Raw genomic sequence first — 27,126 nt, 5'->3', positions numbered from 1 at the left:
AGGTTTGGCTAAGCTGTTTGGACTCAGTAATTAAGCTGTGCTTCAGAAGGTTTGGCAGCTGGCCTTGGGAGCATCATTAGACTGCTAAGAGCATTAAGTGATTAGTATGCAACAGAAGGGATCCGATGAACCCTATATTAAATACTAATATGGTAGTTCAGTTACACTATGAGCTGGAAGTCAGACTTTCTAGACAATGCCTACCTCATCCAGCACCAGTCTATATGTCTGTCTAAATCACCATCACTGATGTGTCTCTTGCTTTATCCTTGCATCTCAACACCCTGATAAGGGTGGGACGGCGGAGGCTGGTGTTTGAGAAATTGTGCTTTTCTCCCTCCCTATATTCACAATGGCCTTTTGGAACTATGGTCCCTGTGCACAAGTTCAGTCCCTCAGTCTAGCCATGTCCTCAGCATCCAAGCCAGGTCACATCTGTTAAACTTGTGTTATACTTCTAACATGGGTCCGTCCACCGAAAATGGTTCACACAAGATGCACAATCAGTAGCATCATAGCATCCCTGTCACAGACTCTGTCCCTTGCACTTTTTGCACTACTGAAACTTTGTCAGTCTATGTAAATTAGAATTGTTTTTCATTGGCCGTTTCCAGGCACTGTAATCAACAAGTGTTACTGTCTGAATTACATGATCTGGATCTGTTCGATCAGAGGACTAAAGCATTCACTGCTGCTTGACCACTCCATTGGGTCCACGCAGCCTTTGATCCTTCCAAGGTTGATAAGAAGACGATTGACAAGGTGTACTAAAATGAACATCTGTGGAAGTAGGGTTAAAGTAGCTTGGAAGGTGACTAAATATAACATTTAAAAGTCTATATTACTTTGCTATAACACACCACTGACATCTTTCCTTATGAAAAAGGTTACAATCAGATTTAATGTACAATCCAAGTACTAAACTAAAGGAAATAAAGTCTGCCAGGCTGTAATGAGAGATGTGCCTGCATTCTATTTAATCTATGAAATCGGCTGCCACAACTGAATTAAAAGAAGATTTTCCTAAAGTTGTGAACTTATATTATGTTTGCAATCACACTTCTAAGCCTTTACAGCAATGGTTCCCAACTTGTGGGTCCACGAAGCCTCCTCAGGGTGTCCACGACTGCTTAGAAAATTAAATATATTAAAAGATTAGGTCCTCAGCTTTCAGTAATCTCTCAGTGGGGGTCCCCAAATTCCAATAATGATTCAGTGGGGGTCCCCGGGTTCCAGTAATGATTAAGTGGGGGTCCAAAGAAGTCAAAAGTTTGGGAATCACTGGTCTACAGCAAGTGTTTATACTCTGGAAAATTTCTCCAGGCTAATGCTAATACGATCAATAGCGGGAAGTGGCAAGTTAGATCATCTGGCAAGAGTCCCTTTGAGGGGAAGTAGTTTGTTGACAGACTAGCACTGTCCAAGGTCACGTCTTACCAAGGCAGACTGTCTGACACAAGCCTGTGAGAGGGCTTTCAGCTGCAGAAAAAAGGCACCCGACAAAAAGAGGCCAAGCCCTTGACAGGTAGAAATAAACGATTTGATGGACACTCTACAACCTTTGGTTAATGTTTGTTGTGTGAAAGAATCACCTGTGTGAACCACAAAAAGCGTGCCAGTTTGGTTACCAGTTCTAAACCTTCCAATTGACCCAAACAAATGTAATGTTTAGAAGAAATATTTGGCCTTATGAGCCAATAATCCATGGAAGATCATTAGGCTGGAGTTGGGTTTGAGGCCTAGTTGAGCTGTGGAGTTTTCCAGTCGCCCTAATGGTTATACATCCTGACAAACTCGTCGGCGGGTACACTGGTTTACCATCTGTATTGGAAAATTACCAGACTATGCCGTGGGCATCATAAACAGTGCTGTAAATATTGCTTCCTCTGGATGATCAATTAAGGTTCATAGCACTTCAACCCTGTGACTTCAGGAGGGATCAAGTTCTAGATTAAGTTGGCTGTTTAACCATAATCACCTAATGCTGATTTTTTGTGAGGGCTTAAACAACAAGCATTGGCATAGCCAACAGGTCTCGCCTTTGAGACCGTATAAGTATTTAGCCATGCAGTACATTACATTGGCAGATGGAACATACCGTAGCAGTCATTGTGCAATGACTGTTAACCCCCCTAGAAGGGTCACTCAAGCATACTAAATGTGTTCAAACAGCCATAGTGTAATAAGAATGTTACCTTGGCGTGAATCATGGTGATAATTGCAATAAGGAGAGATCAATAGTACACATACAATCATCATGTAAACTCAATAAAAACCTTTACCAGAAATAAACATTTGTGTTTGTGCATTCCTTCATACACTTGGCATTAGACTAAAATGCTCAGAACAACCCCTGGAGGGCACCACAATAAAAATAGCATTTGGAAGAAACATGGCATGCACCATATAATCAGCCTGTAGAGGGTATAATCACATGAAAACAGAATGTCAGAAAACAATGCAGTGTAAATATACATTCAGCCCCTGAAGTGTGTAGCCCATTAGGACATTTTCAAGCCTAGCAGGCCTACTGGAATATTATTACAAACAAGGCCCTTAAAAAACAAACTACTCCCAGCTGTAAAAAAAAAAAAAAAAAAGTTCCTGCCGTGAGAGAGCTTAAAAAAGTCATTGGATGGTGGAAGTGGTTATTATTTTAAGGTTCCCCCCAACCTAATGTGGGGACCCAGAAATGGCCTAAACAGAAAGAGCACTAGGGTGAGTTTCCGAGTGCAGCACATATTGTAGTATCTTGACTGTAATGCTCAGAACAGCCCCTAGAGGACATCATAATAAAATAGCATTAGCAAGAAACATGGTCAAGTAACCATATAGTCAGACCCTAGAAAGCATAACCACATGAAAACAGAATGGCAGAAAGTATTAGTGAAACCATATAGTTAGGCTCTAGAGGGAATATTGCATTACACATTTTTAGGCCTAGCAGGCCTACTGGAATAATATTACAAACAAGGGCCTTAAAAACACAAACGACTCTTAGCTGTAAAACAAAAGTTCCAGCCATGAGAGAGCTTAAGAACACATTGAATGGTGGGAGAGGTTATTATTTTGTGCCCCCCCCCCTCCCCACAATCTAGTGTAGGGAGCCAAGGATGACCTGAACAGAAAGTGCACATCGTGCTGAATGCTTTGATGGTGGTCCCATTGTCCTAGGACCACCATAGGCTGAGTTATGGGCAAAAATATTTTGTAAAATAAATGCCCCGCAAAACATTATGGGGCGAGTTTTCTGAGTGCAGTGAATATTGTGGTATTGGCTCTCCAGCTGTGCCAGGAGAGCTACATTGAGGCAGTTGAGGATTTTTGCATTTTTTTTTCTGTAAAATGTGCCACTTTGTATATTTTTCAACTGTTAAACTTATACGTGAGTGGTACTCATGTAAAGCGCTCCGCAGATCAAGTTCCCGCTATGTGAAGTTTAAAAAAAAATAAAAAAAATGAATAAATAAAAAAAAATAAAAAAAATGGATCCCTCCCACCCCCACCTTCCAGCTTGCAGCCTTTGGGGGCAGAAACTACAAAGAAACAGCAGCATGCCCAAAAACAAGGAAGAAGAAACAACAACACACGGCCACAGAGCACAAAGTGGAGAGGCAAAAGAAAAAAGTAGTGAGCCACACTAAGGTATATGGCTGATCGTGCAATAATCCATGTAACAGGGTCAGTATCCAAGGTGGTAAAAAACAGCCTCAAGGCGGGACAAACAAAGCATTTACCTACGAAATCAAGGGAATTTTGAAAGGCAAAAAGGTCAAGTAACCATATAGTCAGACCTGGGAGAACAAAGTAGTAATGGTTTTTTAGAAGTCCGCCCGAGACTGAACCGGAGAGGGAGGGGCACTATAGACAGGTCGATGCCACAAAGGAATCAACCTCAACAGGAATACATCAGAACAAGGAATCAACGTTATTGGAGATAGATAAGGCCCCTATAGTAAATTTATCATCCAGGATCCTCACCAATATTGAGATTGAGGTGCTGGAGATGGGCCTTAGTTTTGCTCCCACAGCTAATATGAATAGGGTTAACCTACAACAGGATCTGAGGGCTTTTTTCCGCAAAGTTCGGCTCCAAAAATATTTTATGGGGTCGGAATATATCAGTAATTCTGATAATATCTCTGGCCTAAAACCCAAAGCTACCTTTACCCCAATGCTCTCACAAGTAGGAAAAGAAGTTGAATTATTTGAGAAATTGGTGGAGAAAGAAATTCAGGGAATTGTTCGTAACCCTTTTAAATCTAAGAATAACCTCCCTAAGGAACAATACAATGCGCTTTGTGGGCTACTGGGGGATGTTAATATCATGATAAAACCAGCTGATAAAGGGGGTGGGGTAGTAGTCCTTGATACATGGGACTATGAGAGAAGGGCCACCGATCTTTTATCGGTCCAAGATCATTATAAAAAAGTGTCTATGAACAGGTTAGAGACTTTGAAGAAGGAAATGAGAGAAGTGGTAGATAGAGGATTAATGGAAGGTTACATTTGTGAAGAAGAGGGACATTTCCTTGTGAATGATTACCCCATGACTCCGGCATTTTATGGATTGCCCAAGATTCATAAAAATACCTTAGATCCCCCCTTGAGACCAATCATTTCCAGTATTGGGTCTCTGCTTGAACCTTTGAGTAAGTACATAGATAGTTTTTTAAAACCTTTAGTTTTACAACAGAGATAATACATCAGGGATTCAGCTGATATGATTAGAAAGGTTGAGGGCAAACCCTTTAATAGTGGTACTCAGTTCCTAGTGACATTAGACATAGAGACCCTATATACTAACATCCCGCAGGACCGGACTATAGAAGTTATTAGGAACTGTATTGAGCAGACGGATCTTAGAGGAGCAAGTAGTGAATTCATCATCAATTGTGTCACCTTGGTCCTTAAGAACAATCTTTTTTTATTTAAAGATGACCTATACCTCCAATTGAAAGGGACTAGCATGGGAGCACCATGTGCTCCTAGTTTAGCCTGTCTTTACGTGGGTGACTTTGGGAATAAACATTTATATAATGCTATGGCACCCTTCTATGAAAATGTTGTCGTCTGGTTTCGTTTTATTGACGATATATTTTTCATATGGGAGGGATCAGAGGAGATGCTTCTAGAATTTCTTGAATGGCTGAATTTGGGAGATATGAATATATGTTTTACAGCCCATATCAGTCAGACAGTGGTTAACTTTCTTGACATATCGATTAAAGATGATAATGGATATTTAGGTGTTGAGTTATTTACAAAACCCACTGATAAAACACCTTGCTCCATAATAAGAGCTTCCACCCTATAGCTCAAAGGGACTGTATACCGTTTGGCCAATTCTTAAGATTGAGAAGAAACTGTACATCCTTGGATGATTTTTACAAACATTCTAATGTGTTAAAACAAAAGTTGAAAAATAGGGGCTATCCGAAAAAGTTAGTCAGCCACTCTTTTAAGAGAGCCCGGTTCTATGATAGGGACAGGATGTTCAATCAGGAGCGGAAATGTAAAAATAAGGAACAGATAGTTTTTGTTAGCCAATTTAGTGCATTTAGTAACAAAATCAAGAATGTGATAAATAGGAATTGGCATCTATTGGAGGCTACAGATTAAATGAGGTTGGAAAAGCCCCTTTTTGCTTTTAGACGTAGCCAGAACCTTAGAAATAGGTTGGTTCATACATATAGGGAGGAACGACAAATTGGACAGTTGGGGATAACCGGCAATGTAATTAGAGGTAATTATAAATGTGGCAACTGCAGTTGCTGTGGCCAATGTCTAGAGAAGAAGAATATTGAACTTAATGGAGTTAATATTACCCCCAAAACTTTGAACAATTGTCGCAGTAAGAATGTGGATTATTTAAATCTCTGCCCCTGTGGATTGGGTTATGTGGGGGAGACGGGACGTGAACTGCGGGTTTGTTTATGTGAGCATAGATCTGCCATTAGAACCAGAAAGGTCAACGCTCCTTTGGTAGAACACTTAATGAGAAGCGAACATTCAGAAACAGATTTTAAGTGGTTTATTTTAGAAAAAATATTTCAAAGGAAGAGAGGGGGTAATTGTGAACTGTTTAGGAAAAAACGTGAATGGTGTTATATCACCAGGTTCAATACCATCGAAACAGGTTTAAACTGTAAAGAGGAAGGACATTGATTTTGAATAGGTGGCTGTGAATTGCTTTAGCTGGCTGCTCCTGAAGATGGTGGCTCTCCAGATTTTTGGAGATGGCTATCTATTTTGTTTATTAAGAACAGACAGGTCGAGGTGTGTATGTATATATAATAAATCTTAATCTTTTTATGGATGGCTGGCCAGTTGTTTAATATATATTTATATGAAGTATTTTGTTTTTTTAAATATTTATTTTTTTGAGCAAGGGTTGCTTTGCTGTATTTTTAGGATTGTTGGGTACATTTTGGATAGGTGTGGTCTTTTAGTTTTTTAATAAGTCTTGTGACACTAAGATGTTGATTTTGCTTTTTATCACATAGTAATGATTAATTATTGCTGCCTTCGTCCCTTATCAAGTGTTTTTAATCTTTGTATCAGTAGATTGCAGTATGGGTTATATCTCGGCTTAGTCCGAGATTCCAATATGGTGCTGGTGTGGTGCCGTAAGTGACAGTCTAGTTGCCAGGGGTCTGTCTTCCGAGGGCAGGGAGGGATTCTGCAAGAATAGGAAGAGTTTCTACTTCCTGCCCTTTGATTCACAGAGCAAACATCGGGTATAAAGGGGCGGTGGTCAGGCAAGTCCGGTTTCTCCACAACAAAGAGTTAAGCGCTAAAATATGAATATTAAGAAGAAAGCTGACTCGAAGGTAAGCAGGGTGAATAGTTTGTGCAAAAGGGGACGCGGCATCTTTCCTGAGTTGTTTAACAGAGTTTGAGTTGAGTTCCTGAGAACATGTTATGAGTAGTCATATAAGGGGACGCGCTGCTTGCCTAGAGCATAGCTATATAGGGTGAACACAGGACTCTAGGAAGGGGTATGACTCTACATATTAAGAACAAGAGTGTATTAATTAGGAGACATTTAAGGTCCTTAGCCTTTAGAATTTTATATGATGCAGCTATAGGGTGCTGTTAGGTAATGGCGAATTTAATCTGAGAGCACTATTGTACTCTTTATTTCATTTTGTCCTATTTTTATTTTAGAATTAAGGCTTGAACCAGTTCATAATATTTGGTTCTGCCATAAATTATTGGTATACATCTGGACTCCATGGTAAGTCCCTGACTATGACTAATGTATGTTAGAATATTGAATTTAGTGCGGTCATGCTATGTTATTAATAACATCTTTCGGATATGCATGCTGGACAGTTATAAATTGGGTGTCGCTTGTTTTTGTTTTTAGTGTAAATAAAACACTCTCTATGCACTTATGGGCGTATTATATTGTAAGGAACTTCCATCACTGCATGGGTTATCACATGGTGCTTTGGGTCCCTGTGAGATGATGGATAATGGATTGATGGTTTTTTCTCTATCTATATAGAAACACAACCCATAAAGATGGTGGATGTTAAGGAAAGTATCTCTATATAGATTAATGTGGATGTTGTGTACTGGCCCTTTTTAAGGTGAGTGGTTGGGATTGTTTTAGTGGTTGTTTTTATACCTAATATGAAGTTTATTATATATAGATGCTATTGTAAGTGTATAGAGGATCTGGATATAGACGATGGTCAATGAAATCTCTGTTTGTGATGATATACAGTAGAAGAATCTGGAAGATTTTGGATAATTAAATGGTTTTTAAAAAATAAAAAAAATCCTAAAAGAGGGATTTACGGAATAGATATGTGATAATATATTTATATTCAGTTTATTATGTTATCATATGTAGGTTTGAATGAAATACTTTGGGAAGCATAAAATTCAGTCCTGAAGAAGGCGGTGAGAAAAGTTTGGAAGCCCACCAAAACGCGTCAACACTTTACTTTTACTGGACCCAAAGAAGGAGGACTCTATCGAACAAAGAATATTGATAGGTAGACTCCTATCAATATTGGGACAGTGCTATTTTATAGACGATTTTATATGTCTTTTGTCTGTTTCTCCTTTATGTGATTGCACTTAATGTCAATTTTACAATTTTGATGTTTTAATATTTATATGTTTGTTTTGTCATTGTATGTTTTGAGAATTTGCTTGGAATTCTATTAAATATTTAATTTTGATTTGCTGGATCTTTTTAGTTGATTAACAGAGAGATTTATCGTTGGTGTGAGTGAGGGGAGATTGGATTAGCTTGCCCGGTGGGGATTTTTCTATATACTTATTAATTCTGAAACGCAGGCCAAGGAACAAATGAAAGTGATGGGTGTGGTTAAAGCTCACAGAGTAGATTACAGCATGTTGAGTGAGCAGCGCATTCGCGCTGCTAGGCTCGATCTAAAAATAAGTCACAGCACTTAATGATGTTGCTGTATACTTTAACCACTATGAGTTGATCAAATGTTCAGCAGATGTGAGCTAACTATGCATATTAGATTTAATAATCTATCCCTCTTAGAGGTAATCTAAGGCTTGGCACTCAACCCCATATAAAGAGAATGTGTAGATTATACTGTAGTTTTATGGTATCGTTTTTTTTAGGGTCGAGCCTGCGTCGCATGCGCTCGCGCATGCGTATCGCAGCGAGACGCTTTAGGTATTAGAAAAGGGCTCGGAGCCCTGTCGACGTCACATCAGTGTTTTTCATTGGTCCTTGGGCTTGTCTATTAAAATCTGCTTGCTTTCATTAGTCGAAGGCATGCATACGTCATGCCCTTTCCGGTGGCTAGCCCTCCTCGAGCGCATCGACCAAGTACAGAAAACATGCAAGGCTCGCTGTTTTCTGTCCGGCTCGTGGACTACTTTTTCTCTATTTTCCTAGCGCGATTTCGTTTGGCAGAAGTCGAGCGCGTTACACAGTTACTTGCACTTTTTCGGGTTACATACATAAATGCACTTTTGCCGATAGGTGTAAAGTCGGGTTATGAGTTTACAACGCTATCAGCTCTCACATGAGCAAACGCGAGACCCGTTGCATTGCAAATGCTTGTCTCAATTGTTTTTCTGCAGTACAGCATATACTTTTAAGCCAGCAATGTTTACATGGATTGGTAAGGATGTAAGCTTTAGCCTCAAAGCCAACAGGACAACATACTTCTTTTTAGTGACTCTGGACTCAGATCAGGAATCAGTAGGAAGTACATTCCATGAAAGGGAACCTCCCTTCAGGCATACCACCCTCAACATGGCCACTCTTGCATCCTCTCCCTGAGAATCATCACTACCCTACTTCACTTGCCTTTCATAACTTCCTGTTTCTTCCTAAACAACCCATGACCCCTTCCCACAAGGGAGAGCATCCTTCTGCAATGAGAAAAATGATCACTTAAGCAAACCTCAGACTCATGCATGACTGTATATGATTTCATATAGAAATGATTTCATAGACTCATTACTGAGAAACCATTTCACCTAAACAGTTTCATGAACATTTTTAGGATGATTGGCATCTCCCATTTCACAGAATAAGTCATAGAATGTCTTTTGTTTCTAAAAATTGCATTTGCATTTTTATTTTTTAAGGTGTAAATGCAATGGCAGCAGGTCTTACTTACAGAAAGATTTTTGTCAGAGTTATTTATTTCAGTTCTTTACTTTAGGGGACATTACTTTGGATTTATATTCCCTCACCTTTCACCACCCCTAAACACCATGCACTCCCTGACCACTTCACAGCCCGGAAACACCATCCTCACTTCCCCCTAAAAACTCCTCACCATGTCTAACCTACACCAATCCCTGACCCGTAAACTCGACTCATCCCTGAACCATAAATGCTCTTTCTAAACTCAAACTACACCCATCTATGAAACCTCAATACCCTGCAAATCCACCCATTCTGACACCCTAAAAATCCTTCTATGTCTATACCCCAACCATCCTGGAACCCTTTAAGCCCTCACCATTCCTAAATTCTACTCATCCTTGAACTCAAAAAAATAAATAAATAAAAGCACCTCACCACCCCAAACACCACCCTTCCCAGACTCCTAAAAAACGCTCACCACCCAAAAACACCTTCCCTCCTAGACCCGTAAACCCATAATCATTCTTAATCTCCATCCTTCTTTCCCTGATCTCTAGAAGCCATTTCTGTCCCTAAACGCCTCTCATTCATGAACCCTTAAAAACGCTTGACCTACATTAAACTTCATTCATTCTTGAACCCTAAAAACCCGTCTTCACCATAAACTCTACTCCAAAACAGAACCTTAAAACCCACTCACAGCACTAAACTCTGCTACTCCGTGAACCCTAAACACTCAACACCCTTACATCCACCCTCTCCTGAACAGAAAAAATATTTCACCACCCCTGAACTCCACTCATCTGTGAATCCTAAAAATCCCTCACCACTCTGAGCCATTTGATTGCTGAAAAACTCTCACCACCCCAAATCTTCTCCATCCCTGAACCCTAAATACCCCTTTATACACCTGAACTCTATCAATCCCTCACAACTAAAAATACCTCATCACCCCTAGATTTAACCCATCTATAAACTAAAAAGAAAAAAATCCCAACCCCTAAACTTTACCCAATTTTAAAGTAATATGGGATTACTTCCTTAGTTTTATATTACCTTTAAAATGTTTCCTTTAATTTTCGTTTTTTTTGCATTTGTTTGAATTTGCTTTTCCGTGATTTAGTTTCCTTCACTGTGGTTTCTCAGTTTTCATTTTTATTCATATCTATCATTCATGCAGTACCAACCACCCAGGAAAACAAAGCTTCAGCAAATGCCACTCTCAAATGGGCTCACATTTTCTTCTACTTGTGCCATCACTGGCAGTACACATTTTGGACACCCTTACTGTAGGTGCAGCCCTCTTCCCAAACATTTCAGGGTGACGACCTACTTCAACCCCATATTGTCCGTATTCTCGATTAATTTTTTTTCACTTTGGTCTCCATCTGTGTCATTCTAATCTCATAGGTCACCGAAGGCACAAAATATTACAGTGTTACCAGATAGCCAAAAGGTCACCATTCAACCTCCAAACTACACTTCTTTCGTAAAGTGAAGTTGCCAATAAACTTGATGGTGGAATGGTGTGGGGATTATCCTAGAGACATCGTATTAGTTTGAAACTACTAATATTCTGCAAACACATAAGCATTTGAAAGAAAGTAACTTTAAAAAATGGCTCAAGTTCAGCAGATGTGGTAATATCCACAGAGATTTCTTGTTTCGTCCAATGAACTTTAGCAGTGCAAAACATACTACCATAAATATCTCCTTTCTTGTAGGGCAATTCATTTCTAAGAAACCTAGGGCCAGATGTATCATACAACCGATTTGCGATTCTCAAATAGCGATTTTTAAGAAATCGCTATTTCAGAAATGCAAAAATGTATGTATGATTTTTGCGATTCGGTAATAGCGATTTCTTAAAAATCGCAAATGCTATTACCGAATCGCAAATAGAGAATCTGACCCCATTCGCACCTATGGGCCTGTTGGCCCATATCTGCGAATTTTTTGCATTTCCAAAATTGTGATTTCTTAAACAGAAATCGCAATTTTGGAAATGCAAAACCCCAGGGTGCTGGGGGCCTAAGGCCCCCTCTGCTGCACCCCAAAAAAATTTGGGGGGACATGTGAGGTGCACACATGCCAAAAGGGCATGTGTGCTTTACATGTACATTTTAAAAATGCATTTTTAACTTTTGCACATGGTTACCACCAGGTTCAACCTGGTGGTAAATAGCGATTCCTAAATGCCCAAATCGCATTTAGGAATTGCTTCATACATGTGCTAAGAAATCGCAAATAAGGAATCCTTATTTGCGATTTCTTATTTAGAGAGTCACAATCTGCGACTCTCTAAACAGGGTCGCAATTTTAAGGAATCGCTATTTTTGCGATTCCTTAAAATTGCGTTCAGAATGTCTTTCATACATTCTGAACTGGCTTTTTGCATTTGCAAACGGGCATTCGCACCGTTTGCGAATGGAAATAACCTTGATACATCTGGCCCTTTGTTTGGAGGAGTTGAAAAGCATGCTCTCACTTTCCAAGTTCAAAAGCTTTTGTAATGCTGCTCAGTGCCCTGAAGCATCCAGGCTTAGTTAATGGACTTCAGGCACTCACTACTAGACTGCAATAAGTCATTTCAGTGAAGTACCTGCAACATTTTCTTATCACTTGAGAAATTATGTTACAAAGAGACTATCATAAAGAAAACAGAGAGGATTTCTATTGGCAAATTGCATGAATTGTGTGATGACTGTAGGAAGTTGGCTCTGTATGCACTATTTCAAAGTAAGGAATAGTATGCACAGAGTCCAAGGGTTCCCCTTAGAGGTAAGATAGTGGCAAAAAGAGATAATACTAATGCTCTATTTTGAGGTAGTGTGGTCGAGCAGTAGGCTTATCAAAGGAGTAGTGTTAAGCATTTGTTGTACATACACACAGGCAATAAATGAGGAACACACACTCCGAGACAAATCCAGCCAATAGGTTTTGTTATAGAAAAATATATTTTCTTAGTTTATTTTAAGAACCACAGGTTCAAATTCTACATGTAATATCTCATTTGAAAGGTATTGCAGGTAAGTACTTTAGGAACTTTGAATCATTACATTAGCATGTATACTTTTCACATAAAACACAATAAGCTGTTTTAAAAGTGGACACTGCAATTTTCACAGTTCCTGGGGGAGGTAAGTTTTTGTTAGTTTTGTCAGGTAAGTAAATCACTTACAAGTCTTAGGTTTGGGTCCAAGGTAGCCCACCGTTGGGGGTTCAGAGCAACCCCAAAGTTACCACACCAGCAGCTCAGGGCCGGTCAGGTGCAGAGGTCAAAGAGGTGCCCAAAACGCATAGGCTTCAATGGAGAGAAGGGGGTGCCCCGGTTCCGGTCTGCCAGCAGGTAAGTACCCGCGTCTTCGGAGGGCAGACCAGGGGGGTTTTGTAGGGCACCGGGGGGGACACAAGTCCACACAAAAAGTACACCCTCAGCGGCACTGGGGCGGCCGGGTGCAGTGTAGAAACAAGCGTCGGGTTTTCAATGGAAATCAATGAGAGATCAAGGGATCTCTTCAGCGTTGCAGGCAGGCAAGGGGGGGCTCCTCGGGGTAGCCACCACCTGGGCAAGGGAGAGGGCTTCCTGGGGGTCACTCCTGCACAGGAGTTCCGTTCCTTTAGGTGCTGGGGGCTGCGGGTGCAGGGTCTTTTCCAGCCGTCGGGAAATGGAGTTCAGGCAGACGCGGTCAGGGGGAGCCTCGGGATTCCCTCTGCAGGCGTCGCTGTGGGGGCTCAGGGGGGGACAACTTTGGTTACTCATGGACTCGGAGTCGCCGGAGGGTCCTCCCTGAGGTGTTGGTTCTCCACCAGTCGAGTCGGGGTCGCCGGGTGCAGTGTTGCAAGTCTCACGCTTCTTGCGGGGAGTTGCAGGGGTCTTTAAATCTGCTCCTTGAAACAAAGTCGCAATTCTTTTGGAGCAGTGCCGCTGTCCTCTGGAGTTTCTTGGTCTCTTGGAAGCAGGGCAGTCCTCTGAGGATTCAGAGGTCGCTGGTCCTGGAGAAAGCGTCGCTGGAGCAGGGTTCTTTAGAAGGCAGGAGACAGGCCGGTAGCAGTTGGTGTCTTCTTTCTTCTTCTGCAGGGGTTTTCAGCTCAGCAGTCTTCTTCTTCGGTAAGTTGCAGGAATCTAAATTCTTAGGTTCAGGGGAGCCCTTAAATACTAAATTTAAGGGCGTGTTTAGGTCTGGGGGGTTAGTAGCCAATGGCTACTAGCCCTGAGGGTGGGTACACCCTCTTTGTGCCTCCTCCCAAGGGGAGGGGGTCACATCCCTAATCCTATTGGGGAATCCTCCATCTGCAAGATGGAGGATTTCTAAAAGTTAGAGTCACTTCAGCTCAGGACACCTTAGGGGCTGTCCTGACTGGCCAGTGACTCCTCCTTGTTATTCTCATTATTTCCTCCGGCCTTGCCGCCAAAAGTGGGGGCCGTGGCTGGAGGGGGCGGGCAACTCCACTAGCTGGAGTGTCCTGCGGTGCTGGAACAAAGGGGTGAGCATCACCGCCAGGTGTTACAGCTCCTGCCTGGGGGAGGTGTTAGCATCTCCACCCAGTGCAGGTTTTGTTACTGGCCTCAGAGTGACAAAGGCACTCTCCCCATGGGGCCAGCAACATGTCTCTAGTGTGGCAGGCTGCTGGAACCAGTCAGCCTACACAGATCAATTGGGTAAAATACAGGGGGTATCTCTAAGATGCCCTCTGTGTGCATTTTTTAATAAATCCAACACTGGCATCAGTGTGGGTTTATTATTCTGAGAAGTTTGATACTAAACTTCCCAGTATTCAGTGTAGCCATTATGGAGCTGTGGAGTTCGTTTTTGACAGACTCCCAGCCTATATACTCTTATGGCTACCCTGCACTTACAATGTCTAAGGTTTTGCTTAGACACTGTAGGGGCATAGTGCTCATGCACATATGCCCTCACCTGTGGTATAGTGCACCCTGCCTTAGGGCTGTAAGGCCTACTAGAGGGGTGACTTACCTATGCCACAGGCAGTGGGAGGTTGGCATGGCACCCTGAGGGGAGTGCCATGTCGACTTAGTCATTTTCTCCCCATCAGCACACACAAGCTGGCAAGCAGTGTGTCTGTGCTGAGTGAGGGGTCCCTAGGGTGGCATAAGACATGCTGCAGCCCTTAGAGACCTTCCCTGGCATCAGGGCCCTTGGTACCAGGGGTACCAGTTACAAGGGACTTACCTGGGTGCCAGGGTTGTGCCAATTGTGGAAACAATGGTACATTTTAGGTGAAAGAACACTGGTGCTGGGGCCTGGTTAGCAGGGTCCCAGCACACTTCTCAGTCAAGTCAGCATCAGTATCAGGCAAAAGTGGGGGGTAACTGCAACAGGGAGCCATTTCCTTACAATGACATTTTCACATTTCGTATCTCTAACAATGTTTGCCACAAACTGTGCTAGTCGGGTGTATTCGGACTGACTGGGAGACACCTGGAGCTCACCACTTATCCTCCTGCATAACAGAAGAGTACCCCACTTCTCGAGCCTGCTGATGACCCCAAATAAGAATGGACTATACACAAGAGCCCGATGTCACCGCAAAAAAAAAATAGGTAATTTGCTTGTGTTGCAAACGTTGTACACAGTGGTAGGCGCTTTTTCAAACCTATATAGAAGCCACAATTATTAGCACCAATATTTACACTTCTTAAAATAAATACGTCCAAGGAATCTGCATATCTATCCTTGCAATATATTCCTTTTCAGCTCGAAACCAACTGCATAATTTCATTTATACTCTGCCAAGGTGTGCAGCTACGATAGCTGTGCCTTTACCTGGGCGACAGAACTCAGAAATATGCAAGGCTTTACTGTACACTCTTATTACCGTGTAACAACAACTACACGAGGATGCTTTCCGAGTTTCTCAAATAGATATATTACTTAAAAACCTGCAACAGCACACTGACTGCAGGGACTATTGCCCTGCAAAATATGCTCACAATTAATAGTGACCGTTACGGATACTTTGCTTACTCGGTGCATTGGAGGAAAAATGGTTTATTTTACCCAGAATTACAACGCCCGGGACACCAGTTACTCACAGTGCGTAAGAAGCTGCCAAGTGTTGCACTCTTTAATCAGACTTTGCTTTTGCTCAAAAAACATGTTGCATTATGAGGCTTAAACCATGGCATGAATTGGGTGAAAAATCCCATCATGCAACTTTGCTAAGCTATAGGTATTTGTATAGCGCACCGTCACCGGTGAGGGTATCCCAGCTGTACCTGGTGTGTGAGGCTAGCCCGGGGAGGTTTTACCGGAAGAACCCGTTCTTTGTCTTTTTGAGGTTCTTAAGAAGGGAGGAGGCGGCTCTGATGTGTTGTGGGAGTTCAGTCTTGGTGTTACGAGCGATGTATGAGAAGGTACGACCTCTTGAACTGCTTCTGGGTATGCGTAGGGTGTGTGCCAGTCCAGGAGAGCGGAGGTGTCTGGATAACATGAAAAGATTGGAAGATGTCACCTGTTCAAAGAGGAAACCTGCCTCCAATAAGCAGCTTACTCTATAAGATGTTTATTGCCTACACACTACTTAAAAAAAAAAAAAATGCAGTTTTTATGTAGCCTCACTAACATGTGTCTGTGTTTTAAAATTCGTAGATTGAACTCATATCTACCACGTGGCTCTAAGTAACTTATCCGTGGCTCTAAGTAACTAACTCGGGTCTACAGTCACAAAGACGCGCATACTGACAGGCATAAGTCAATAGTTTCTGTAATTTCAAAGCTCTAATTTCCTAAGTAATTTTTCTAGGTAACAACAATGAATACAACACACAGCATGGATCCATTTGAAGTCGATAACAAAACTGCACCTTTTATTGGCTTTTATGAAGTTGCTCCATTCTACTTCATACAGCCAAAGTGATACATAGAACAAACAAATGTGGGCAACATCGTTTTTTGAGGAACTCATAGAAAGTCATTAGCAGTGGTGTCATTTGGAGAAATTCCACACAGAAAAAGTAAGAAAGGAAGACTTACCCTAATCCTTCTCATTGCAGCCACAATCTCCACCCGACTGCTCGGACGAGGCACATCCAAACAGCCAATGTACTAAAAACAAAAAATAAATAAAGTCAACTACAGATATGGTCAAGATGCAAATGTAACAGGAGAATATTCTGATTCGGAGAGGATATGTAGAATGCATTGAAACTCCAGGAGGTGCTCAGACTTGCATACGTATGGGGGGAAAAAAGTATAAGCTGTATATATTTATATTTAAACTCGCTAATACCAACGCAACATCTCAGCAAACTTTCAAGAGGTGTCACTAGTACAATTAATATGGCAAACATAAAAATGCACGCTATGTGCTCTCCTTTATCAAGTGTAGCAAAAAGAATATAGAAAAGGAAACACGGAAAACAATTGTTATTTCTTTCTAAAAAAATAAAAATAAAACAAATAGGCAAGGCTCTAAGATCTGTAAAGTCACCACCCAAAAAGGAAAGTCTTCTGTTAAGATGCAGACCAGTAACTCATAGAAAGAGTTGTTGCTTAAGTTACAACTCTGGCGTTAACTCTACAAGAGGTGACTTCCTAACCACTGATGAACTTGGTTCAATGCACCAACGCCGAGTGTGAAAGACAACTTATTGTAGCCCCGCAAGACACTAATCATTGTGTAATAGACATAGAAGTATTGATTTTGGGTTACTAACAATCCCATGAAGGGATTGAGGCACCCTGGAAACGCCAGAAACCTTATTTCATTAGTCACAGACACTCACACATCGTGCTAAGAAGAATGAACTTATGTTAAAGGTATTTATTACTACAGAAACAAACTACTTCCCAGTACATCTAAAAGAACTACACTGAATATTATAAAAAACAAGAAGACAGGTTATAAATAACGAGAACAAAATGAACATTTTCAGCATTGCTGAAAGTTCATTTAAAATGTTTATCTATAACCGAACACCTTAATGCTTACTTCTATGTGCTACCTTATGAGAGCATGAAAGGAAGGTAAACTCCAGAGTTTCTTAGGTAGAAGGGATGCACTTCGTACCTTGTTGACAGCAAAGGCTGTCTTTATCTGGAGAGACGTGAAGACAGAGCATGCCACAAAGGGCTAATACCCACTGTGATAGCAGTCAGTCAGTCTTCCTCCAGGACTTGGCTACAAGCTATGATGAGTTGGTGCCTAGCTAAGATGGATACAGAATTTAGGGACTTTACATCAGAGTGACCAGCTGCTGAGATGCAAGTGACTCGTATGTCAGGCAGGTGGTAGAATTCTGTCTCCAGCAGAGTGAAGGAGCCGCCATCTCCCCCAACGCAAAAGATTTGCATGTTGGGAGGTATGCGCCACATATGTGGATTGCTCCCCCCGAGACTTGTCATCAATTACCTCCACCTCAGTCCAGGAAAATCCATGGCCTTCCACTAAAGGACTGTCAGAATGCTGGGTGCTGTGTCTGTGGGGCAGAGCTAGCGGAAAAGGGGTCACCGTTGTGGGGAAGAACCTGACTAAATATTTTGCCAATGTTGAGTTTCACCTTACCTGTAGGAGGGTGTGTCCCCAGCCCACTTCTGGACTTCGAGACAGACAATCCTAGGCAAGCACCAGTTGATGTCAGGCATGGCTTGCCCATTACTGCCAGTCATCACTGAGCCTAGTGGGAACACACAGGGATGTGCCCTAAAAAGGTAGCTAATGTAAGAAAGTCCACTATTGTCATTAGAGTATGTCTTTAAGAGCAGTCTGTCCTGTTGAATTTAGGGCACTGGCTAAAGACTCATATAATTAGGGTCAATAGAATTATGCTACAGGGGAGCACAAATGATGCAAAAAGGATGACCAAAAAGCCAACTTATACAGCATAATACTACACATTTTCATTATTTTGTCATGTTTACACATGGTAATACTGTCAGGGCAAAGGTTTTGCCTCATGAGTACCAGTTTAACAACGAAATACAGAAATAAGCAAATGAATGATGACTAGTTAACTTAGGTAGGGCCTTCCACTGCACGTGAATATCACATGTTCCTTCTGTAGATACTGCTTTACTTAACTCTGTCAAAAGAACAGAGTCAAGAACTCCTTGATGCAGTCACCTGGGCAGCAAACTAAGCCACCTTTTGTGCTATCTGGTCAAACATTCAAGGTCGGGTATCTTTGCATACCTGTCAGGTTCATGCTGCCCATCATTGAAGAATCTGCCCTTTCAATTCCTGCTTTGCAAACATTTTTTTTTTACCCAGGCTGGATCTGTGAAAGAAGGGCCATGTGGATGATTTTCTCTTTTGCCACAGTTCATATCCGTGCTTCTTGGCGGTGCAACACAATACGTGTGAATGAGTGGTTTTTCATAGGATTTGCTATTCACTAATGTGCCCTACATTCTTTTGCATGTCTTTGGAATCTCGGCAGACCACTCCCCAGAGAGCCAGGAAAATAATTCACCCAGCTATTCCATCCTTCCCTATATTTTGCTTAGTTTTGGACATTAAGAGACCTCAACAATTTGCCAGTCAGTATGCCAAGGCCCACCGTTATGCTTTGCATTCCATGTTTCATCTGGAACAGAGACCACATAGAGTTGCGCTTCCGGAAACTGCAACTCCCATCACTAAATGCAGTCTAGGTGCCCCTCATTTTGAGCACTATTACCTGGTGGCACAGCTGCAATGGCCCACATACTGGTTGGCAGGCCACCACAGAGATGGGCCTTCCTACCCTAACACAAGCATGGACAGAGTTGCTGCATGCCCTCTTTCACAGGCCCACCTCCTGAAGGGTGAGAATGCGTTGCTGCGGATCACCTTGGAAAGCTTTTACTGTAGTCTGAAACTCCTGCCTAAAATGCCACATTATTCAACAGCAACCCCATTCTGCTCAATATCCTTCTTTCTTGGGATGTTTGGTGAAGGGGAAAATGAACGCTTGGTCGGAGGCTGGGGTGGACACGTTGGGTGATCTGTTTCGGGAGGGTTCACTTTTAACATATGGGCAATTGCAGGATGAATTTGGACTCCCGGCTGGACAATTTTTAGCACACACCCATGTGGTGGCTAAGCTTCTTCACCTATGGGGCATCACTGACATAGAACCGGATCACCATCCACCGACAAACATATTGTACACAATGGGTGCAGGGTGTAAATTGGTCACCTGGTTGGCAAGGGCACTTGCACATGCAGAGTAGGATCCCCTTGTGGAAAAATGCAGGGAATAGGTGAGAGATCTTGGTAGGGAACTCACTGCCAAAGAATGGGAGAAAATTACAGAATACCCTAGACAAGCATCACGAAATGCAAAATTTCAGAATATCCAGCAGAACATTACACCAGCTTCCCCCTCACACATGTTCGGTTCATCGTCAACGTGCCCAAGATGCCAACTCAGAGGGGCCAACATGAAACATATGTTCTGGGCCTACTCTGTAGCTGAAGATTATTGGGCCCGGATTCTGGATGAAGTTAGACAAGTTTCATGACGTACTGATTTGCACACAAAAGAGGGCTCTATACTGGGACTAACGTAGGTCATTTGCCGCTAGGGCTCAAAACAGGTTTATTGACCTAGCATTTCTAATAGCTTGCCATCTTATTGTAATGTACTTGATAGCCATAACGTTACCTAGTGTAGGACACTGTCGAGCAGTGACACTAAGGTGGGGGCATGAAGAGGCAGTGACCCTGAGACGCGAAGAGGTGAGAGGCCTGCAAAAATATCCTGTAGCGACAGATTGGGACATGTTGCTGTTCGACCTAGATACCCTACCATAGGCGCCTGCCGACACTCAAGACTGCCACTGAAGGTCAGCTATTGATTATATATCACCCCATGCTCCCTCCACTAATGCGCGATGCCCTAGTCAGACTCCCCCCTAGTTCATGTTTTTCATGCACACACTTGTCATGACATGGTACTGGTGGGCCCTGACCACTGAGCTGGAGCTGCAGACCCGGAATACATGTAGTGCACTCATTTCTTAGACGCCTCTAGATGCATCACGTTTAGTTTTTATTTGTTATATTTTTTTTTAACCGTTAAAGATATGAACCGTTACTCCTACAACGTTTGCTTTATATTCATTATAAGATATTATGGGATTTACGTACAGATAAATGAAAATTGGCAAGAATATGTTGTTGTATAATGTCATGACGCAATTACTCAATCAAAATGGTTTAAGAAAGAAAAAAAAGGAGAGCTTACCCTACACCCAGGTACTTTACTGAGGGGTCAGCTTTTACTGAAACAAATGTGTTTATTTTGCCTATCTGTTCCCAAACCCAGGGAAAGGTTACATCTTTGTGTCTTTATTTGTTTAGGAATAGCACAAACCTCCATAATGTTAATGTCCTTGTAAGACATGGGGTACTAAGAAACCACTTTGACATGTGCAGGGTGACTTGATTCACAGACCTAAAATCAGTACAAGATTCAAAATGTCCTGCTAATGGCTACAGAAGGTTTCTCGACACCTCTTCTCCAACAGTGCAAAAGACTCTTCCTTGCTGGCTCCACTGCGGCAAGCCTCTTGAAGCTTCACTAGACCAACAAGGGTAGCAATATGCTCCCAAGACACCCTCTGGTGTCCTCTAGGAAGGAGCAGCAATATAGTTCTGAAGACATAAGCTTCCCCGTGAAGACACAAACATCACCGTACAGGATTCAGTGACGGCTGGTAGACTACTCACCTGTCACATCCTTCACCTGGGCAGACCCTACATTCACACATAAACTATAAACTCACTGAAAACCACTAAATTTACTGCCTGGGACAAAAAAGTCCAATTAACACTTTTAAATGAAATTTAAAATAAAGTTTGAAAATCTGAGCCCTAACAGCAGCTGTACAGTCCATGCCCAAATTCATATACTGAATGATTCTGTGATGATTCTTTCTTAATTGAGAAAAAGACACACCAGGATTATAAACTTCATTGCAAATAGGCCCTTTGGCAATACCTTAAAAAATGGGGCTTGTGAGAGTCAGTGCATCGGCGAGAGTCGAGACCCTGGGATATTCAGGTAGTTTCTGGATGACCCAGTTCCACCTTGGCTCCCCATCATTCACACCAAGAAATTTGAGTGATACAACAGTTTGCGGAGGAGATTCATGTATAGGTGTGCAGTATATAAAGAGTGGTGTTCCTAAACAGTCTGCGACAGTAGGTTTATTTAATTTTTTTTTCATTTGTTTTAGCCTACCAGTTCTCCAGACACCAAAGCCTCTCCACACTGCCTGCCAAGATAGAAAACAACATGGTCAACTGATCATGGTCCTCCATCTGTCCTGGCACCCTATCACATAGCCTCTCTACTTTTTACTAGGTTTTAGTACTTCGTCTTACCTGCTTCTGGTCTGTTTTAATTATCAGATATCCCATTTTATTTCTCCCAATAATGATGAAGTTAGTCATGAGTCTGTGGGTAATTTTACATATTTTTGTGGAAGCTTAATTTAATTAATCTTATATTTATCTTTGGAGGCATTAGTGGTTTAATTTGTTCAATCTATGGACCGTTTTGTTTAATTGTCGTTTAACTGTAACCATTAGCCACTGAGCTGTATCGTGTAATATTAATTTAACGGTCTTATTCACCAAAGAGATAACTTTTTTAGTCACTCTGGAGAAATTTGGACTTTGGTGGATGAAGCACCTTGATAAAAAAAAGGCAAATTTCCTGTCTGCTCTATTTAAAGTGCACTGACTATCAGCTCTAAATAGGCAGAAGGGAATCTGCTGCAATTTGGCGGAATTCCTGCATTTTTAAGACACAAAATCAGCCCCTCAGATGTCACATCAGGTTGAATAATATTTTTAAAGAAATCAGATGCCCCACCTAAACCAGTTTTCTACTAAAATGTGGCAGTATTGTAATGCCCTATATCCATTTATTGAGTACTTCGGTATTTGACCTATGTATGAATTATGTTCTTCTTTGTCTATAAGTTTTTTCTGTACCTTTGTGTAGCATGAAGCTATTTTTTCCAGACCATAGCTCTTTCCCTTCTCTAGCACTCTTTACTAACACCTGCCCCCATTTGAAAAAACACTAATGATAGTATCATTACTGTGCTATCTAATTGTGAATATTCATTTTTTTCATTCTGCATATCAAAATAACATACAGTGTATTTAGAAATAATGATGGAAATTTGTAATCCTGGTCTCTCAATGGACAATTTAAAATGTGTTTCTGTAGTATTTTTTCTGTAAGTCTAATGAGGAGGAGCAAACAAGAAGAAAGACTTTTCGATTCACATGTCTTAACATTCTAAGTGCATATCTATAGCCTCTCATTACCAATAGGAAAGCGGCAAATGTAAATCACTACATTAAATAAGAGCTCCAAGTCAGTGGTGGTTGGTGAACTTTGAAAGTGGTGGGCCATGCACCAATGCCCCCGTTTGCACCATGTAGGCGAGCCCATTTACTTTGTTTTGAGGAAGTGGATGGGAACAGAAGTGGTTCCTCCCTAAGATTTTTTTAGAACATAGAAAATGCTGTGGTTATCAGCGCTACTTTCTTCTGGCTCTTACCTAAGAGTCCGTTCCGGGCTATCAATATGTTTGGACTGTAAATCGTGCAACAAGCACCATGCAAACATTAGAGTCCCTTCAGAATTCAGAAAAGTGTGTTTCTTTAACATGCGGAAATTGTTTCAATGTAGTACACCAGATTATATTACTGCATTGAGAGGGATTTATTAAAACAGTAGTTTTTAAAAATATTCATGGCCTCCCCTACCCTTATGAAATGCCATTGGGTTTGTTGAAGGAGAACCCCTAATATAAAATTAACTCAAGAAACAGTAATATTTTAATTATTTATCTAGCCTCTGTTTTGTGTATGTGAGGAGGCACCAGGCATTCTTGTTCTCTCACTATGAACACGTAAAACTTGCACTTGTAAGATCAATTTTGCCAATGAAGTGTACACAGGCCCAGTAAAATTTAAAAAAAGAATAATTTCACTAAGAACATTAATAGAAACATGTGGAATGGGAAGCGGTGGAAGGGAGGGCAAAGAAGGATACAAAATAATATGCAGCAATCCATTAAACCTTGCTAGGGCAGTTCCTTACCGAATCCAACAAACTTGAAAATTTTAGCCATGACCACAGGACTTTATATTTTCTATACCTGATCCTGATATAAACAATTGTTGGTGCTTCAGGCTGCCATTTGCAGATGCGTCAGGTCAGTTCACATTTATTAAACAATCAGGAAGTTCTTGTAGACTGCAAGATTGTCACCTGGTTGGGACTCACCCATCATTAGGAGGACCCTTATAAACCTTCAACCTCTAAGTGGGGGGCAGAGATCCTAGAAGTATTTTTGTTGGGTTGTGGAGGGAATTCGGATTTAACCACTCTGTGTCACTGACTTCAGATTTCTGAGAGAATTGCTCAGATTTGGAGTGGGGGCAGAACTGATACTCAATTCGATACTGTTTCTTTCATTTGTCTGAAAAATTCTTTAATATGTAGATTTTATTTAATAAAGTCAAAGGTCACAATAAAATAAATAAATACAAATTCCTACAGATTGCATGACTTTCTAACACTCACTTTTTTGCACTATTAGAGGGAACCAGCAAGTTCAAAAGATTCGATATGCTTGTTCAACTCAACGGAATTTTTCTTTTCACTAGCTGGCACCCGGTAAACTAGTTTTTCACACTCTGGGTAACAAGAGACACAACAACTCAATGTAAAATAATACATAAAGCGTCATCAAGATGCGTGCCTCCACACAGAAGACCACAAATGGCAGGTTTCTTTCCAAAGTGCCCAGGGGCAGTAAGACAGCATGTCTTTTGTCTGTTAATACAATGGGACATCTCACATTTCATTTAAAATCTTACACTTGACATTTTCTTGAGTGGTAGAACATTCAAAATGTGCCAGACATTTATCTTTATAGCCTTTTTAAAATCTTTAAGCAGGAATGTGTCATTTAACATATTAGCACCAAAAGAGGAGTGTTTAATCGCAATTCAACACCCCGAGTTTCTGAACATTAAGCTTTTCATAAAGATCTCTAATCCAGGCTGTACATAAAAGTTCTTCAGTAAAACACATTAAAAGAATGTTCAACTGTTCTAGTTCTAAATATGTAGCAGACTATTGCCTCTTGTGATACATCACCGCTCCAACCATGCACTGTAAGGATTATCAATTACTTCTGTTCTGCATAAAAACCCCTTTCCTAGACAAAAAAATGCTTTCTAAAACTCCTCACTCTGTACATAAAAACTCCCTGAACTAGCTATCTGGTGGAAACGTGTGAGCCACTTACAAAACAACTGTTGCAACAAATGATCTCTCCCTAGAGAAAGTCAACAATAACTTGAAATCTATACATAAGAAATGGGATATGACAGTGGTTACTGTAAATTCAATTTTGCTAGCTTCAGAAATCTTCAGTCCCTGTACATTACTCAGTTATGTTCCACGGATGGTCTGCAGTTTTTCTTGAGCATAAGTGTTCCACTTCCTTTAGTATTCTATCTTAATGCACAATGTGTTACTATGTAAGGTATGTTACTATAACACGTCTCTAGGTTTGAATAATGATCCCTGTGAGTCCCACCAAAGGATATACTATCCTTTACAAAGGGACCCCATTGAGTAAGGTATGCTCCATTGATTACCTGGGGGTCAGAATTAATAAGGATATGCAGTGGGAGGCCCAGATTGATCAAAGCTGAGCCCTCCTGGCACATAGATCTAGGGCAATTCTGCGTCGACTATTGAGAGAGTAGTCACTCCAGCAGTAAAACTTTATCGGGCAAAGGCTCAGGGTGCTGTGGTTTCTGGGGCAGAAGTCTGGGGATACACGAATGTTGGTAAACTTTCAATAGGAGAAAATAATTTTGTAAGATCACTCTTGGCTTGACCATGAAATACTCCTTTGTTCCCAATGTTCTGGGACCTCGGACTTGCACGTATCTCAGATATTATAGCTTTAACACCACTGCTTTTCTGGGTACGTGTTTGGACTACTCCTGAGCTACTTACATATAAGGAATCCATTCAAGACATTCTAGACAGACCCAACGTGCTTACTATTCCTTGGTTCAAACATATCTCAAAATGGCTCCACAGCCTGAGTCTTAGTAATTACTGGAGCCATCCTTACAATTTAAGGAAAGAGCAGAAGAATCATTTAAAACAGCTTACTGGGCGTATGTCAGGGGAAACTATCTGCTACATTTGTCTAATGGCAGATTGACTTCGCAATTCCTTGACACTAAGTGGCATCCGTGTTTCGAACGGTTTATGGATCTTATTACTGATCCATTAAGTAAGAGTTTGTATATTCAGTTCAGATACGGATGCCTATCTCTTAAATCTTTTGGTAATATTCGTGATTCTGTTCCGAGAATTGATTTATGTCCGAGCTGTAGTAGTTCTTCCGAAACCATTGTGCATTTTATGTTCATATGCCCAGCGTATAGGATTGCTCGTCAGAGGTGGCTACGTCCAGTTTGTAAAAACATGAGGATTAGATGTTGTAGAGATGCCTTAAGGATTATGATGAGGGATACTTCTTGTCCCCTGTTCTGTGCAATTCGCAAGTTTCTTGCGGCTGCATGGTACATACGAATTTGCCACTTAAAAAATTCTTCTTGACTACCACGAGGCCCTAAGATTAGGATGTTATTTTACTGGATGATACTTTGGCTAACTTGAGGAACAGGGTTTAGGTAGCTATGCATTGTGTGAAGAGAAATACCACCTTGATTTTAGTATTTATGTTTTTACACTTTTTATGTAATTTTGAATGTAAGTTATTTACGATTTGAAAATTTTAATCCTTGTACTGCGTGATTTGTGCTTTGATGGTTTAAATTAACCGAATAAAGCGATGTGTTGATGATGAGGATCCCTGTGAGTCATTCTTCCTCCTACAATTCATTTTTTGTCTCCTGCTCAACACTACTGCTTCCAACCCCGGTTCTTAAAAAGTCAACAATTTAATTCAGTAGGTTAGCAACACCATTTGAGGTAAAGTTACTTTTTAGAATTTCAGTAGTACAGTCAAACTAGTTTGTGAATTCTGAATAGTTCACATGTGAAGACATCTTCTCAAGCTTAAGTGTACATGGTATATGATCAATGTTGCACCACACAAATAGTGCTAAAATACTGCGTATTTACGGTGTGGGGTTAGACTCAACTACACATATAGGAACATTTTGATAACCCATGAAAAGCCAGAATTCAACTCTACACATTCATAAATGGTTGGGTAGGACTACCAGTGCATCAGGGAGCACAGGTCGCTCTATAGTACCATCACACATGTAGTCACACTATAGCTTTCAAAATACCACACATGGCTGTGGAGTGTGGCAGATGCAGAAACAAAATCCCCCTGAGACATTTTATTAGGGGGGTGTACTATTGGACACTGTCTACACCTACCCACTTTCCTAAATTAAGTGCACTGTATACAGAGATGATAACATCTACTAAAGGATATGGAAGCAGAATGCCAGAGTTTTAGCATAGATTCCAAAATGGTCAA

General features: G+C 41.2%; 1 protein-coding gene across 2 annotated transcripts in view; it reads right to left on the bottom strand.

Annotated features, from left to right (window-relative positions):
• The window catches only part of LOC138301329 (carboxyl-terminal PDZ ligand of neuronal nitric oxide synthase protein-like), a 465,684-nt gene that overhangs the window by 404,940 nt on the left and 33,618 nt on the right, over positions 1-27,126 (bottom strand). For both annotated transcript variants that reach the window (XM_069241686.1, XM_069241685.1), the window contains exon 2: positions 16,600-16,671. In XM_069241686.1, the coding sequence (XP_069097787.1) occupies positions 16,600-16,671 (72 nt within the window). The remainder of the gene's footprint in view (positions 1-16,599; positions 16,672-27,126) is intronic.

The sequence above is a fragment of the Pleurodeles waltl genome, chromosome 6 (genome assembly GCF_031143425.1).
Source record: "Pleurodeles waltl isolate 20211129_DDA chromosome 6, aPleWal1.hap1.20221129, whole genome shotgun sequence".
NCBI classification, from domain to species: domain Eukaryota; kingdom Metazoa; phylum Chordata; class Amphibia; order Caudata; family Salamandridae; genus Pleurodeles; species Pleurodeles waltl.
The sequence above is the reverse complement of the archived record's forward strand: the minus strand, read 5'-3'. Positions and strand labels throughout refer to the sequence as shown.